General features: G+C 44.1%; 1 protein-coding gene across 1 annotated transcript; it reads right to left on the reverse strand.

Moving 5' to 3' along the window:
• Window positions 1-927: 927 nt before the first annotated feature.
• On the reverse strand, window positions 928-7,132 carry LOC128717272 (sodium channel protein Nach-like). Its single transcript, XM_053811427.1, has 6 exons — window positions 6,527-7,132; window positions 6,288-6,439; window positions 4,805-4,949; window positions 4,427-4,576; window positions 1,578-1,782; window positions 928-1,373 (listed from the first exon to the last, which is right to left on the reverse strand). The coding sequence occupies exons 1-6, from the start codon at window positions 7,130-7,132 to the stop codon at window positions 928-930; spliced, it is 1,704 nt and encodes a 567-aa protein (XP_053667402.1).
• Window positions 7,133-16,002: the final 8,870 nt, after the last annotated feature.

A 16,002-nucleotide genomic window follows, 5' to 3' on the forward strand; every position in this document is an offset into this window, starting at 1 on the left:
TCAGTGACACTGGCTCACAGCGAATGCCACGTGATCGGGTGGGAGTTAACTGAAAGTCGATAATAAACTGAGAAACAAACAAAGAAAACCGGAACGGTTGCAATAAGTGTCAGGTGTGTCAGGTGTCTAAACGTATAGAGAGTGCGAACACGTGTTTACACGGTAGTACTCCGGGAGATGGGGGATCGCCAGTCTTCACACGACATGACCGGCCCGATATTCCATCCGGAACAATCCCTCGTAGCAGGCACTGACTATTCGGCAACGTGGTAAAATAAGTCTAGTAAGCAAGAAATGTCAGACATGATCTTAGTAGGTCGTTATACCATGAAGAAGGGTTCGCTTTTTCCAAATCTTCTCAGGGTTACTAGGGAAGTTAGAAAAAGATAGATGACAGAGGTACATAAATACAGTCATCAGTATGAATGCATCACTTCAGAACCTTTATTATCTAAGTTTCTTTCATCGAAGATGCAAATTATTATTCTATTTGCCAATGATGTATTTATTGCTGGTGCACTAGGTACTTGCTATAATTTGAAGCTTTTCTTTATAGCAAACTGCCATTGCGTGTGCGTGTGTTCGCTGTTTGCCATGTTCTTAAAAGAGCTTATTGCATAAATTTAGCCACGGTTAAAACAGCATCATCTAAGCAATCGTGACACAGCAGCACCCAACTAACGAGTTAAACCGTTGGTTGGTTTGGACAACTAGAGGACAATTTCACAGTGCTTCTGCCTTCTCCTCCGTGTGTTCATGATGTTAAGTGCCGCTCGTAGCCGTACGTTAGTGGTGTTAATTGGTGTGGTGCAAAACAATGGCTGTAACTAACAGCCGTTGGAAGTGTTGTTGACCAAAGCGTTTTTGCGCCAAAAATCGTGCAGTATGGATGGCCACACACACATACACACAGACACACACATTGCTTCATTGCAGCAGCTCCAGTGTCGTCGGTTTGCGGGCACGGAGCCGGGCACTCCAGGAGCGGGTCGCAAAAACCAGCACCAGCTGCCGGCCGACAAAGTAAACAACCTCCATTAGGGTTATCAGTGACATGCCGGCCATGATGCCGAACATCCCACCGAAGTTGCTAAATATCTCGAACCAGTAGTAGGCCACATCCTGCTTGTACATCCACGTTTCCGGCTGGCCGAAGAATATCCGCACCACCGCGACGTCTTCCACCCGGTCGATGCCGGCCGTTATGCTGAACCCATCGCGGCGGGAACGTATCAGCGGCAGCTCCGAGGCGGTGATCTGATACTTGCTGGCCGAGCACGAGGGCAAACATTCCGGACAGTAGAGCGATTCCTCCATCTCCTTCTCCAGGCCCGGTATCCGCACGATGTCCGTTATCACGGTTGACCACTTGACTGTGGGTGCCGAGATCGGAATGGGTGTGTTGCGAATTACAATTGCGGAGCACCGAGAAAGGGGAGAGTTATCAAAAACATTATCATCACCACCCTCAAAAAACAGCGCCCGTGCAGCATTCCAAGCGATTAATTCTGTTAAGGATAATTTTCAGCGGTCGTAGCTGGGCCGTAGCATCCTGTCCACCCTGGCGCCCTACTTACTCTTGTACTTGTTCAGACAAGCGATATGCTGGAGATTGCAGGTCGTTATGGATTTGCTGCTGGCCGATGCTCCAGCCGTCGGCATGTAGAACGGCACACACTCGCACAGTGCCATCACGCTACGGAGCCGACAGGCGGCCACGCAGTTACTGCGGCCATAGTTGGCACCGTACTTTAGCAGCTCGCTACGAAACACGCACTGGCGCTGAAAGTCGGCAAACAATCGGCAGGTTACTGTTCAACTCCCACATTTGAACGGGGAGTCCGCAGTGCATAAATTATCGTGCGCGGGGAAGTAGGAGATGTACCCAGCTGTTAGGAGAGAGGAAGGGGGGACGCGTTGGTGATAATGGATCTTCACCTCCACAACTACCGCTTTGGCCAATTTCGAGCGGTAGCCGGAGGTGGGCTTCAAGCTACCTCCTTTATCCAACGCTGCTCGCTAAAGGAGCGTAGCGTGGGAACCGTCGAACTCTCGGTAGCATCTGTCGTGAAGCGTACACTTTGCGCGATACCGATGCTGCAAACGGACGGCATGTATGCAAAGTTGCACGGTACATAAATATTGTTCTGCGGTTGTTCTGGTCGCTGAAACATGTTGTCTAGCCGACGACCGGTGGTCCAGTTCGAACGAGAAACATTCCGTAACGATGTGGTTTCTACAACCCTTTGGGGAATGGTTCCGGTCTAAAAGATGCCACAAAACATGCTGTTCTTGTCGGTTTTAAAGGCCAGCACGTTGGTGAGTAAAAAGAAGGCAGTATTGAAGACAATTGCATCCTGAAGCTAAACGGCTAGCATTCAGAATCTGAAGCAGTTGGATTGGATATTTTACTAATAGACGATAATCATGATGATTATAATGCTGATAACTATCGCATAATGGAGTTGTCCCTAATATCCGTGTTATCAGAATATCTGAAATATCAGAAAATATCTCGGGTTGGAGATTAACGAGTCAAAAACGAAATTGATGGGGGCACTACCTCCAGGCTAACCAATCCTAACTTACGCAAGGGTGTCGTACAGACAGATGAGTGCACTTTGGAAGTCGTCCAAAATTTCACCTGTCTTGGGTCAACAACAACAACAACATTGCTCTTGAGATATGCGCTAGGGTGCTGGTAGCCAACCAGACTTTCTACAGTCTGAGGTAATTCCTCTACTCAAATCACCTGTCGTGACGAACTTATATAGTTCCACTACTTACATGCGCCTCTGAGACATGGGATTTGTCCATAACTGACGAAACTCTCTTAGCCGAGAGGATCTCCATGGGCTGGTCACGTCATGAGAATGACAACGGACGAAACAGCCCGTAAAGTCCTACTAGGTCATCCACATGGATAAAAAAGGCGTGGCAGACCCAGATTGAGATGTTGTGATCGCATTGATGTGTCCGCCAAAACGACCGGGATAATGGATTGGCTGACGACGGCGCTCGACCGTGTGCGGTTTAGAGGACTCCTGCAGCAGACCATGATCGCAAAGCCGTTGGAGCGTCTGATAATCGGCGTTCCTCTGTACGTTGGAAGTAACTCGAATGTAACTTTCTAATGTAACCCTTTCTCCTTAATTTACTTGAAGTATCTTCTATCGTATAGGCTAGTTTAGTATTTAGTATTTTATAGTTTTAAGCCACTAATAGCTCAAACCACAAGATCACCGAAGATCAGCCGTAGGAGAAATACAAGAATGGTAGAGGGACATTGGAGGAATAGTGTCACCATCTTCGTGAATGTTCTGTTGCAATCAGAATTGATAAAACTGATGAATTTCGAGCAGGTTTTGCCTCTTACAAGTACCCAGAATTTAAGTTAATGGAATTAGATGAGAGGTTAGAGACACCAGAGATCCATCCCATCACCATCCCTACAGCCTCGAGAAGTCTAGGTCTGCCATTTTTGGCTTTCTTTGACTTGATTTACGCGTAGCTGGAAAGCCAGTTGCAAGCTATTTAACTATTTTAACGATTCCGAACCCTAAGCTAAGTAACGAATAGAGAAAAGAACACGATTATGCTTTGTCTTCCCATTTAGAATGTTCGTTTGATATAAATTCCTATTGGTGCACCTAAAAATTAGAATCATCGGTACAAAACTCATCATTAGGAAACCATTTTCAGCCGTCCATCCGTAGTATGTTCGCTGTGGAATTGTACTTCACGATCCCAGTACTCGACCAATTCCACATCCAATGAATGTAAAATTGGGAAACGCTGCCATTGGGTTGTAAGTTTTCGGGTGCAGTATTTTACAACAATCCCTTTTACCAGCCCCGATCCTTTACCGCAGTGCTCCCTAATTGGATTATGAGCAAACTAGCTGTTTTTATATGCCCCAGCCTTGCCACCGTGAACCCGATCTGCCACAGCACTCTCGAATGCAATTCCGATACAGCCTCTTTGCGCTTGTCGATATGCACCGGGCTGCATCGTATCGATGGCAGATACAATGTTCCCTGGTATGCTTGCTGCCCAGTGGATCGGATTCCATGCGAATGGAAATGCGACTGCAGCTACAAATTCCGCTTCGCTGCGGGAACAGCAATACAGTGGATCCACCCATTGAATGAGTGAGTGCCGCACTGTTTCCCGTTTTCATCCAAAGTGCATCCCGGTGCGATGGAGTTGCTGGGAAATAAATTAATTACCTTCCATCTGCTTCATGTGGCATCTTCCACGGCTGCACGGCAATGGTGGTACAACCACAGCGGCCCACATTACCCACCGGAGTCCGGTGCAGTTTCGGCAACCGGTACTTTTCGTAGCTTTTTTTGGCACCGGAATCGGAGATGTACCCTTTGCGTGCAGGTGAGTGCAGTTCATCGGTGCAGCTGCAATGGCTTACCTTCTGTCTCGAGTAGCGCAGCACATCCGGCTCACTGTTGATGGTGATGGCATCGATTCGTATGAACGTTTCCGTACCGAGGTGGACGAATTGCTCGTTTACCCCGCCGGCGGTACTGTCCGGGACCTCGTTGGGGTTGAAAATTTGAAGCTACCATTCGGCGGGAGAGGGGGGGAGCGGGAAAAAAACCAGGAAGAAAACAAAATAGCTCTACACTCTAGACACGTTACACGAGCTTGTCGTGCGGGCGACAACAGTGATCAGGATCACTACCTAGCTACTAGACACTGAAAAGGGGGAATGAGGTGCAGTCACCGGAAAAGAGAGGGAAGAGGAGGAAGGAAGAAAGGAGGAAGGGGTTCGAAACAAGAGGTGGACAATGCTAAGGAAAGGGAAGACCCGTACGTTGAAGCCAATGTTGTTGAACAAGTTGTAGAAATAGTCATTAGAGGATCCATTCAGCAGAAGCACCAATCCCATTTCCGGTCCAGTTACGTCCAAAAAGTACGACGGCGGATGAATTCTGGAGGTAGAAGATGGGTAGAAGAACACAGCAAAAAAAAAAAAAACAGTCGGTAGCCGTATGGAAAGCTTGCATCAGTGCAAGGATTTCAATTTATAGCACGAGCTAATACGTGTGGCTTGATTGTGTGTGTATGTGTGTGATGGAGTTTTTTCAATTACTAATACAAAAGTACCTCTTAATTTTATGCTGGAAAATTCCTACGTGTTTTGTAAGTTAATTAGTAGCGTTTTTTTTAATCAATATGTAGCTGTTGGTTGATATAAATATATTACTTTTGGACTTCGTATGTACTATGCATAAAGTCCGTAAAGTCGGTGCTACTAGTGATAAGATGAGAAGTGACAAGAAGAAGAAGCAGTATCACAATGAAGAAATTTACAGGTTAGCACAGGTTATCCGTGCTCATCGTGACTCGAACGTTCCCAGATGTTTGGATAGCACGGATAATCAGCACATCTTCTTTTTTATGATAAATAGTGGCGTAAAATGGGTAGCGTATCATGTATTTTTCCTAAGTGTTTTATTTTTGCAACAGAAACTGTAGGTTTTTAAACGCTTTTCCCTAGCCCTGTCCTTGCTTTCATTTTCCAGTTGTTGTTTTATTAAGATTAATTAATCAATTAAGAATTAAAATCAAAGCAAGTGACAAATTTTAGAAGCGAGTACTATAAAAATTTAGCACAGCCACCAAAAGGTTAAATAATTGTAGCCCAATTTAGCTATTAAAATTGAGTCTTTCGTTTTTCTTCAACGGTGTTGCAGAGAACATTTAAATTTCCTTCGGAACTGTAATTTTTGAACTGCACGGATTAACAAAAACCTGATAAAATGGCACCCGGATAATCGGTGCTCCACACCTAAGTTAAGAGTTTCAGTACTAAACGTCACCTTTTTTAGTACGCCTCGTTGTGCTGCAAATTGCATACCTTAAGGCGATAAATTTAAAATTTAGAACATTTCATGCATTCTATCAGCCTGCTGCATTCAGTTCCTCGCTTACAAAGCCATCTGAAGTTCAAGTTCACCTGTAATACGAGTAATTACGGGTTTTGTTCGTATACTACAGTATAATCCACATACCTTCTCCTCTACCAACTTGTTGGCGTCAGAAGCTAAAAATTTCATAGAAACATCTCTTCAGTATCATAAGTTTTTCCCATCGGTTGTCTTCGGTGCGAGGAAAATTTACCCATGTGCACAAGTTGGCACATCACAAACTCTCGAACTCCATCAAGCGTGTGTATGTGTGTGTGCTTGTATGTGTGTGTAATATTATCAAACAAAACTTAAGATGTACTCTTGCTTCCCGTGCATCGGATCGGGGGATAGTCTTACTCGCTATCTTCGTTGTGTCCGATAAAGTTGAACGTGCAGCAAAATCCGTACTGTGTGCGGCGCACCTCGATCATATCGTTCCGCAGCATGCACGGTAGTTCGATACTTTTCCAAAAGCAACGCAACAGCATATCCTCGCAGCGGGGCGATAACTGTGAAAATGGTTTGCCGCTTGGGTTAGAATCCTTCCATCCCGTTCGCCACCGTTCCTACACATTGGTTCTACGCTCTTGCCTTACCTTGGCAAGCGTTTCCAGCGCATTGTACATCCCGGTGCCGTTGCTTACGTCGTGCAAATCGAGATACTCCTGGAACTTGGTCATCTGGTGCAAATTCTCATAGTCAAAGTCGTACAGCTTGCCGAGCAGCACGATCTGGTCGAGATAGTAGCTCACATTCCGACGGTCGGCCGTGTCCTTTTCCGCCAGCAGACGGGCGTAACGGAGCGCGGCCGTGCGTGAGATGCGGTTGTTGTTGCAGAGCGAGATCGCCGGAAAGGGTACCAGCTCGATCGGGTAGATCGTGTCGTGCAGTGTCGTGATCAGTGGATTGGCGGTGAATTTCCCCCAGGCAGATATGATGATCGCCACGAGCGTGGCCGCCTCCAGGATAAGCATTAGCAGCCAAAACAAACGCTCCCAGACGGTACGATCCTTTTGGGCGAGCTGCCGGTAACAGTGGGCGGTAATGCTGCCGAACAGCTGGAACAGTTCCTCCATGAAGCGATACCGCTCCCGCAGGTTGCCACGTGTTTGGGGAAGTTCGTCTCGTGCGTGCACGGTGGCAACCGTCCTGCTGGAGATGGTGGATAATTTCCTACGCTTCGGTGCGTTCGCTTTCATCATTGTGGTCGTAGGGGGCGTGACGGTGTGGTTTATTTAAATATCGATTTCAAAAGACACTCCACTCAAACTTTCTTTGCACGAACGGTTCCTCATCAAACACGACGAGGGGAGCGAGATGCAATCCTTTTACTAGCAGACAACTCAGTCATCAGTGATTCTTTTGCGTACACCGACCACGAATGCATACCCTGTTTTGTCGACTCACAGCAGCGTAATGTCCCGGTGGCTGTGTCTGGGTCCTATTCGCCCTGCCCGTACCGTACCGAGATCAAAGTCACACTGCGGGAGACTGCTCCAGGACCTCGGTTAGTGACGAATCGACGAATGTCAATACCGTAGGGCAGCCATAGGTGGTTGATTGTTTTTACCATCTCTCCTCTCACCGTCGGCACCCCCTCCTTTGCTGTCTGTTCCGGATCGTTGTTTGGTTTTCGGTATGAAATATTTATTTTACCCCGGAAGAGTACGGTGCACATCATCCTTGCGATATAAAAATGCAGCTAAACTGTAAGGAAAAACAGACACGATTAGAACGATGCGGGATGGCGGGGAAAAAATCATTACGAATCGTTCGTTCGTGTGGGCAGAAGTCAACACATCCCGACCGGCGTTGGGGATTCCGGTTTGCTCAATGAGCTAGAAGAATGTCGACATCCGTTTTTTTTCGGTAATGACATGTTCACTCATCGCCCGGTTACGTCCTGTAGCACACTGTCATTAATATTCATTCCACCATTACCACCGACGGTAGTCAATTTCATACTGTAATCGTAGCGAACTTCACAGAAAGGCGGGAAGAAATCACCATCGTTTTGAATTTTAGTATCGATTTAGTAACGCCATCCGACGGGTTCCATTTGTTTCCTTCTGTTTATAGAGCTGGTTGAAATTATTATGTCCATATTTTATCACTCAATAAAGTGCTGAAACGCAGCCGCAGCCAAGGTAAATCGGGTCGAGTGTGTCGTTTTGAGGGACGCGAACATGTTGCTGTAATAATGAACGTTATTATTGGGAAAAGTTGTACAGCACCGTAATTAGCTTTAATGGATGGTATCGTAAGCAGTTTATTGCCGCTGGAACAATATAAAAATTGCCCATTTACAACCTATTCGGTCACCTTACTGATGGAAGTAGTATTGTACAGCTTGGAACTTTTTTGTAAATTAGGTGAGTTGAGTTCGTCTCGTATAAATAGAGAATCTCAGACAGCGAACATAAAACAGTGGATGTAAACGGACTGATATACAGCTATAATGCCACAATTCTTCCCCGATAGTTCAAGTACGTAAGTAGTTGATTACGCCATTTTACCGGACCACTCCGACTACAAGCATGGCCAAGCAGTACCCGAATACGTGGTTCCTCTTGTACGTCACGTGAAATCGACTCTATAGCTTCAACGTGTTATTCAAGTGTTATTAAAGTATTTGAAGTATTATTGGGAAAAACTCACAGTTTTTGGTTTTTCATTTAAAATTTTAAATTTGTACAGGCAGTCCCGGAAATACGCGGTTCCTCTTATACGTGGATACGGCGATACGCGGCTTTTTGAAATTTGACAGCTGAGATAGTTTATAGCACAAAATCTAAGCAAAAAGGTGTAAAATTGATCTAAAATATCTTCCTTTATCATATAAAACAATTATTTTTAATTACATGTTAATGTATTCTATCAAAAAGTAGCCTAGTTTACAGAATAAATAAGTGCAGAAAAGGAAGTCAACTGTCTAACATTGGAGTAAAAACGATTTTACTCTCGGATTCGAAATACGCGGAAAATTGAGATACGCGGATTTTTCACGGGTTATAGCGATCCGCTATAATAGCGTATCTCGGAGTTGATATTTTATATCAACAATTATGATATGATTGTTGAGTGTTAATTGATTAGTGTAAAGTAGGGAATCCTTTCTTGTTTGTGCAACATACTTACTCTGTCGATTATGCTCTTGAGTTTGATGAGATTTTTGTCTATTCCAAGTGTTTAGTGAGCGTTTAATTTCACCATTTTGGATGCATTTTAAAAGAAACACACACACTATCAACTTCAAAACATGGAATATTAAGTTCACAATCCAATTTTTCAATTTATTTTGTTTCAGGGGCTGGAGGATGTGTTTTGTATTCGTGGGTGTCGATCAATATTAATGAACTTACATACATGCAATGAGTTTCTTTCGATTTTAGCGACTATGGACATCTACGTTACAAAAACCAAGAAGATTCTGACAGCAAGAGCACTTCGTATTCCGTTCCAGTGGAAGACGTTTGATCTTCCTTGGCTGGTTGGCTGGGCTATAATGGGGTTTCCGGGGTGAATGAAATGTCTTCAAATGGAAACACCGAACGGACGGGCTGGGATAGTGATAAAAACGTGTGCCGAACAGCAAACAGAGAGAGAGAGACGAGCACGCTATATAGCAGGCTCTGCAAAGTCTGGCTTTACGTGAGAAGGGGTTTGTGAAACGGAACAGATTGAACAGATTGGAGCACACAGTCCGAATCGACCAAAAACACCTAACAGTAAGAGATTTAAGCGTGGCTAAAACAGACGCAACACACCGTCCAAGCTGCTACCGGAAAAATACATAGTACGTACACCGAAAACTTAGCCACTAGCGATTGTGGATAATAAATGATGGATATCCAAACACTTCACCCTCAGTCAGCGTATCATCAGACGAACGACACTGGCACTGGCGAGTGTTGGCAGTGGTTTTTCGTTGCCATCGTTACGGGCGTGATGTTTGGACAGATACACTCCTTACATCTAAGCACACATACACATCGAAAATGCGTCTCACTCTTCGTTAGTTCATACGCTAGTTAGTGTCTAGCTTACCTTACCTAGTGTATGGGTCGGGTTCCCCTTTTATTTTGATTTAAGTGTCGTTTGACGTTTCGCTTCGTTTTTTGGTTCTGGATTGCATTTAGTGGTACTGCATTTTGTTTACTTTCTTGTTAAAACATACCTAACACTATCGTGTAATGACCACTGCACTGTCCCTGCTAGCCGTCACACAGCGTGCCCCCCCCTCCCCCTCGTTAATCGAGGTTAATACATTGATAAGTGAATGAAGAGTGAATAAAAAAAATAACCGCCCATCTTCTCCTACATTATACACCTTTGAGGAAACTCTGTCCACACCTATGCTAGTTAATATCGTTCCGAATCATCATTCTATCTAGCGTTTGATTGCACTGGTACAAAAATTCGCTGCTCGCTTGCACACCTAACCTACTGCTCGCAGTGAATGCGTATGTATATCTACTTTTAGCCTTTTCTCATTTATAATCTCGTGGCACTTGCCCATCAATACGGTACAGCATGGTACAGCGCCCCAATCATTTTGTGTGATGTATTAAATTTTGATCGTAACTTTTAAATATTAAACAGTTAAAAAAAACCAGCTGTTATAAGGGGAAAATTGTGGGAAAAATAACACCTACGAGCGGTTTTTGCCGCAATTGACACACACAAGTGAATCCAATCCGTATCCAAACATCGATGGGTTTTTTTTTTTTATAGCGATGTAGTAGAGGTTGTATTTTTTGCCACCGTGACAGTTCAATTTGACGGCGTTGTTTCCTAAGGCTATGGGAAGGATGAATTAAGCCGCGTTCGATTTGCCATTACAATTCCGTGCTCATTTCACCCATTATTACTGGGCCCTGCGAAGGGAGAAAGAATAGGAACTAATTAGGAGTGTTCACTATTTAACAGTATGCATAATAAACAATGGTTTCATATCGTTCAATAGTTGACTGGTGGACTAGTGTTCGCATCAGCAGCGATCATTGTGTAGGATCGTGTATTGTGTGTGTGTGTGTGTGTGTGTGCTGGTTCCAGTGTTAAAGCATTCTTAACTAAGGCTATATTCTTTACAACATAGGAATTGTTGTCTGTAGTACAATTGCAGAGCAAGGTTTTATAGCAGCATGCATGCAGAAATTATGTATAGTAAGATCGGCCATCTCGATGATACTACTCACTAATTACAACTGCAATATTTTGATTATGACGATGAGCAATTTTACCCACAATTACCATCACTTTTAAATGTTTAAAAGCACCCTTTTTATGGGGCAAAATTTAAAATCATTATATTCAATTATGGCAAGTACTAATAGCCGTGTACTAAGAAATGCTGCATGCTGCTATAACCTGATCTCAGCTATGGTGAAGCTTAATAATTAAATACAGTATACACTATGTCTATGACAGTTTCAAACAGCTGCAATGTACGTGTATTTATGATTTGTATCTACCTAAAACATTAACCTTTTGTGTCACATAAACCAACAGACCAGTCAGTGGAAGGGGTTAGTAATCCTCTAACGGGTCGAATAAAAGCAGACAAGGGTGAAAAACTCGTCACACCGCACTCACAAAAACGCACTCGCTAATGATGGATTTTCCACCGTGCCGGGTTGCCTTTGATGCGAAAACATGCCATCGGTTGTTCGCGGCGCTCCAGAGAGTCTTCCCGCCACCAGACCGTCAGCGATTACACCGTTAGGTTGCGTTATCATTTATTCATCGCGTAAAAAAAAGGGAAACGATGATGAACTGCACCGGGCAGGGCACAACACGTGTGGAGAGTAGATTTTACAACAATTTATTTTACAACCTCCCTATCTGGAAGCGAGAACAAAAGTGACTGTCTGGGGGATGGTTACCGACGGATGTTGCAGAGCGCATTTAAATGGAGTGGTGATGGAGCAGGGATTAAATTAAATTTGTTCAACTAATTTGAACTGAGTTTGTGCTTGTTGCCAGGTGCGCGATGGTGGTGGTGGTGGTGTGAACACTAAGTGAATAATGATTCACATTCACGCCTAGCCTATTCTCCGTGCCTGATGCGGATCGGGGATGCGTTTGATAAATAAGTGAGTAAAGCGTTCGCTTTTCGGCATCGAGACCATGGGTGTGGAGATCGTTGGATTTTGTCAGGAAACAATGGGGAAAAAACATCATCGATATAATGCGATGGTTTTGTCGTTGTATCCCGGTGGTATGGATTTGTATGAAGGAACATGCGCAAGTACGGACGGTTGTTCATCCGACACCGAACACGCGTACCATTAAGATGGGGTTCTGGTGGACTGAATAATTAATCATAGTTTTAAATAGCAAACCGATTGCTCTATTAGTTAGTTGTCGTGTTACCCCGTGCTTTCTCGCCGGGAGTGTAAGGGAACGGGGCGAACTGATTTCGAAATAATTGTTTACGTTTGCCCATTTTCTACACCATGAGACTTGATACTGGCGCGTGGTGGTGTGCCTAATCCTTTGTCGATGTGCCGCTTTCAAATGGCTCGAGGATGATGTGGTGTATGGCATTTCCACGTTTAAACTTACCTATCAGCCCGGTTCGGTTGGGTGTTCGGTGCGGATCATTTCCCAAAAAGCTAACTCCCACACAGCGAGTTGCGGTGCGGTGGCACACAAATGGCGAATGTGAATCAATATCATATTACGACCGAGAGCATAAACCGAGAGCAAATAAACAGCATGTGTAGGCTGGTGTCATGTAGCTAGGCCGTGCTACAAGAACGTTCGACCGGGGACCGGAATCGAGTTGCATCGGGTAAAGCTTTTTTGTTTGAAATATAATCTGTGCCTGTTGCTGTTTGCCGTGCTGGGCTTTATTCCTTTGTGCGAAAGCGTTGCCTTGGAGTGCGTTACATGATTAGCGAAGGGCAATAGTTGTAGCTAATGTTAAATAAACGATAACATAGACAGGAAGGCGGAGTTGCAGTTGATGAAACTTTACGCACGCACAGCAAACGATACATAATTAACATGTCAATATCGATAGATCAAATGATTTTTTAACCAGCCCTTAACCAGAAAAACAGAGCTTCATTCTCTCACAACTCACCCTGTTTTAACCGGCACACCTTGACTGTGAGCATCAGAATAAACAGACACACTAGTAAAACTCACTTAGATTTCCGCCACATTCATTACATTAGTTGAAAGGCTGGTAAAAGCTGTAGCTTCATCAAGTTTTCTCAACGATAACCAGCTATTATGACGGAACAGTATAAACCTACTAATGGCTAATGAATTCTAGCAGCTGTCAACCGCCATAATCGCTTTATGATGAAAGTCGACATAGTCGACTTATTTCGAAAATAACAGTTAATTTGATGCTCATGCACAAATAGAATTTAAAAAAATTATCGAAAATAACGTTTTGTTTTCTTCAACTTTTTACATTTTCACAATTTTTTTTGTTGGGTTCTACAACACATTTGCCATTGTTTGCTAATTCTCTAAACTTTCCGCACTCAAAGTCATTAAGTACTTTGCATGCGGAATCATCCAGCATGACTGATCATTTTGTTTGTTACAAACAGCTTCTGGTACATTTTATGTGTAAAGCACAATCGCACGGTTAGTTTGCGACGGTCATGTTCCGAACCGAACTTTCGAAGCCTCAGTCTTCCACTGTCAGTCTGATTAATCGTGTTCGTTACGTAGCTGAACATTAGTGTACTCGATGAAAATTCATCCCATGCGGAAATGCGTGTGAGCAAACACCGTCCCCATCTGGCCAGAACATTTCAAACATTAGAGCTACTTGTCGAGAAGGTGGAAAGCAAACTAGACAGCCTTTGTGGCTTCAAACATCCTTGAGGCGTTTTTTTTTTGGCTCTTGCTGAGACATACTTGTTGTTGTATGCTCCAATCTCTACCAAGCGAAGCACCGGCTTAAGCAAAGTGTGAATCGTTTGCGGTACATCCTTATTCCGCGAACTGAACATGCATCCGTTGGCAGCACTGCCAATCAGCTCATGCTCACTGTAGCGCGCGTATTGCAGCACGAACTGTTAATTTTTTCGAGTGCCCCGTGCAAGCCGTCCCTTGAAGCGAATTCTACCTTTTTCAGCGGTTGTAGTGTACGCCCTGCTCGTCGACCCTTTTCACAGATGGCAATGGTGATGATGATGATGATGACTGGAATTCAGGCTGGAAGGACGAACGAGCGTTGATATACCTTGGCCATGCCATGTGGTTGGAGTTCGTTTCGTCCTTTTTCGCGCGGTTTCGTGGCACGATGTGGGACGATTACCTCGAGCATCGTTATGTTTTTGTTAGGAGAAATTTTTGAAATATCAACTTTTGGGCCAAAGTTGAATTAGGGAAAAAAATCAAGCTAGTGGGCGGTAGACGGTAGCACAAACTCGCACAACAAAACAGCTAACCTGAAGCACTTGCTCCTGTTAGATTTATTTGCGCGAAAGTGCAATTCTAAGGGTAAAGGTTGCTGTTTTTTTTTTTGAAGCAATATCAGGGGAGAAAGAGAAAAAAAGACCAATCTCCAACCGTTTCAATCCTCCGAATTTTGTTCAGTTTGGCATTATCCTTCACGTGTATTATAGCACAGTATGCCTAATGAGCTATAATTTCTATAGAGTGAGTCACTGACAGTGAAGCATAGCCGGCCGCTGTGTCCCGGTATTTTGGGCCAGTGGAATGTTTGATGAGCTTTTTTTAATAATAGCCTTCCCGCAAGGACGCAACGTCGACGGTTTGGCAGGTTTTGGGGAACGGAGCGGTATTGAAAGTTATGCAATCCGCATAACCTTTCTGATAGATGTCTAGAGGCTAGAGTGAGGTGTGCTTGCAGTGCAAGCAAACGTTCCACATATTCTACGAGTAATGGAGGAATATGTAGAAAGAGAAGAATGGTTTTTGCAGTACCGTATGCTAACCCAGCAGGATTTTTCCCACTTTTTGTAATGCCATACTTCACCTCTTCCCGTGCACCGTCATGTGCCCCACGACTCATCGTTGCGTGTCCCCGCGGTGTTACAGCACTGAGTCTATTTGTGTGGGCTACCAAGAACATCGGCCATCGTCATAGCTGCCATCCCGGAGCACAAAGATATAATCAACACCCGTGTACCGTGCCTGCCTTATGACCGGCAGAAAGTTCAAAGCGTCCCGATCGAGATTGGGCGCACCGGAGAGTGAGTCGTCGGTTGGAATTTTCTTTCAACTTTCAACCACCACCAATGTCAATCTCGATCCCATCTCGAGAATTTGTTACCAAGGGAGATGGTTTCAACCCCCTCCCAGGCTGTTGTGATAAGCTTGCCGACTTGGGACAAAAAAGGGAGCTTCATTTGGCGAACGGTTATACAAATTTCGAAAGCGTTCATGTACATAAGTACTGAAAAAGACGGGATACCGTTTTTACTGTGCTCGTGACGGTAATGGTTGAGGGATTAATTAAGAGCACTTGCGAAAACATACGGAAAAACGATACCGCTTCTTAATAATGTGCTTTTATCACACGTGCTTAATGTGCTGTTGGAAGGAGCGCAGCTTGGGAATGGGAAGTTGGGATGTTATCTTATATGGCATTTAAAGTTTTAAACGTTACGATGCATGAAAAGAATGTTGTTTGTTTCCGAAGAACAATATCCATCCGACTAAAGCCGGATTGAAAAACAACGTTTCTGTTCGGAGAATTAGCTGGAAATTGTCTTCGATAATGTAGCCATTGTGAATGAAGTATGTAAGGCACAGGACCATTTCATAATCTGGAATAATTTTAACCATTTCCTTCGGAGAGTTAGGCGCAATTAATATATACAGCTAAAATACCAGTAATCAATTTTCTAAGTAAGAACGTTGATAAAGCTGAACTGAGTACAATATTTTATGTAACGGTCAAATTAACCAACAGGTGAAATAGACACACAAGGTAGTGTATCAATCAGCTACTAATATTACTAAGCTCCCTAAACTACAATTCAACCTAAAGCCCCCTTCAAACTTTGCTACATACGGATCGCGTGCCGGACATTCAAAACTGCAACACAAAACATCACCCATCACCCGGTGCTAC

The sequence above is a fragment of the Anopheles marshallii genome, chromosome 2 (assembly GCF_943734725.1).
Source record: "Anopheles marshallii chromosome 2, idAnoMarsDA_429_01, whole genome shotgun sequence".
NCBI classification, from domain to species: Eukaryota; Metazoa; Arthropoda; class Insecta; order Diptera; family Culicidae; genus Anopheles; species Anopheles marshallii.

Coding starts and splice junctions, on each gene's coding strand:
- LOC128717272 (XM_053811427.1), bottom strand. CDS start 7,132: ATGATGAAAGCGAACGCACCGAAGCGTAGGAAATTATCCACCATCTCC. Junction 4,577..4,804: donor TCTTCCCTTTCCTTAGCATT/GTCCACCTCTTG, acceptor GCCGAATGGTAG/CTTCAAATTTTCAACCCCAA. Junction 1,374..1,577: donor TTGTCTGAACAAGTACAAGA/GTAAGTAGGGCG, acceptor CGGCACCCACAG/TCAAGTGGTCAACCGTGATA.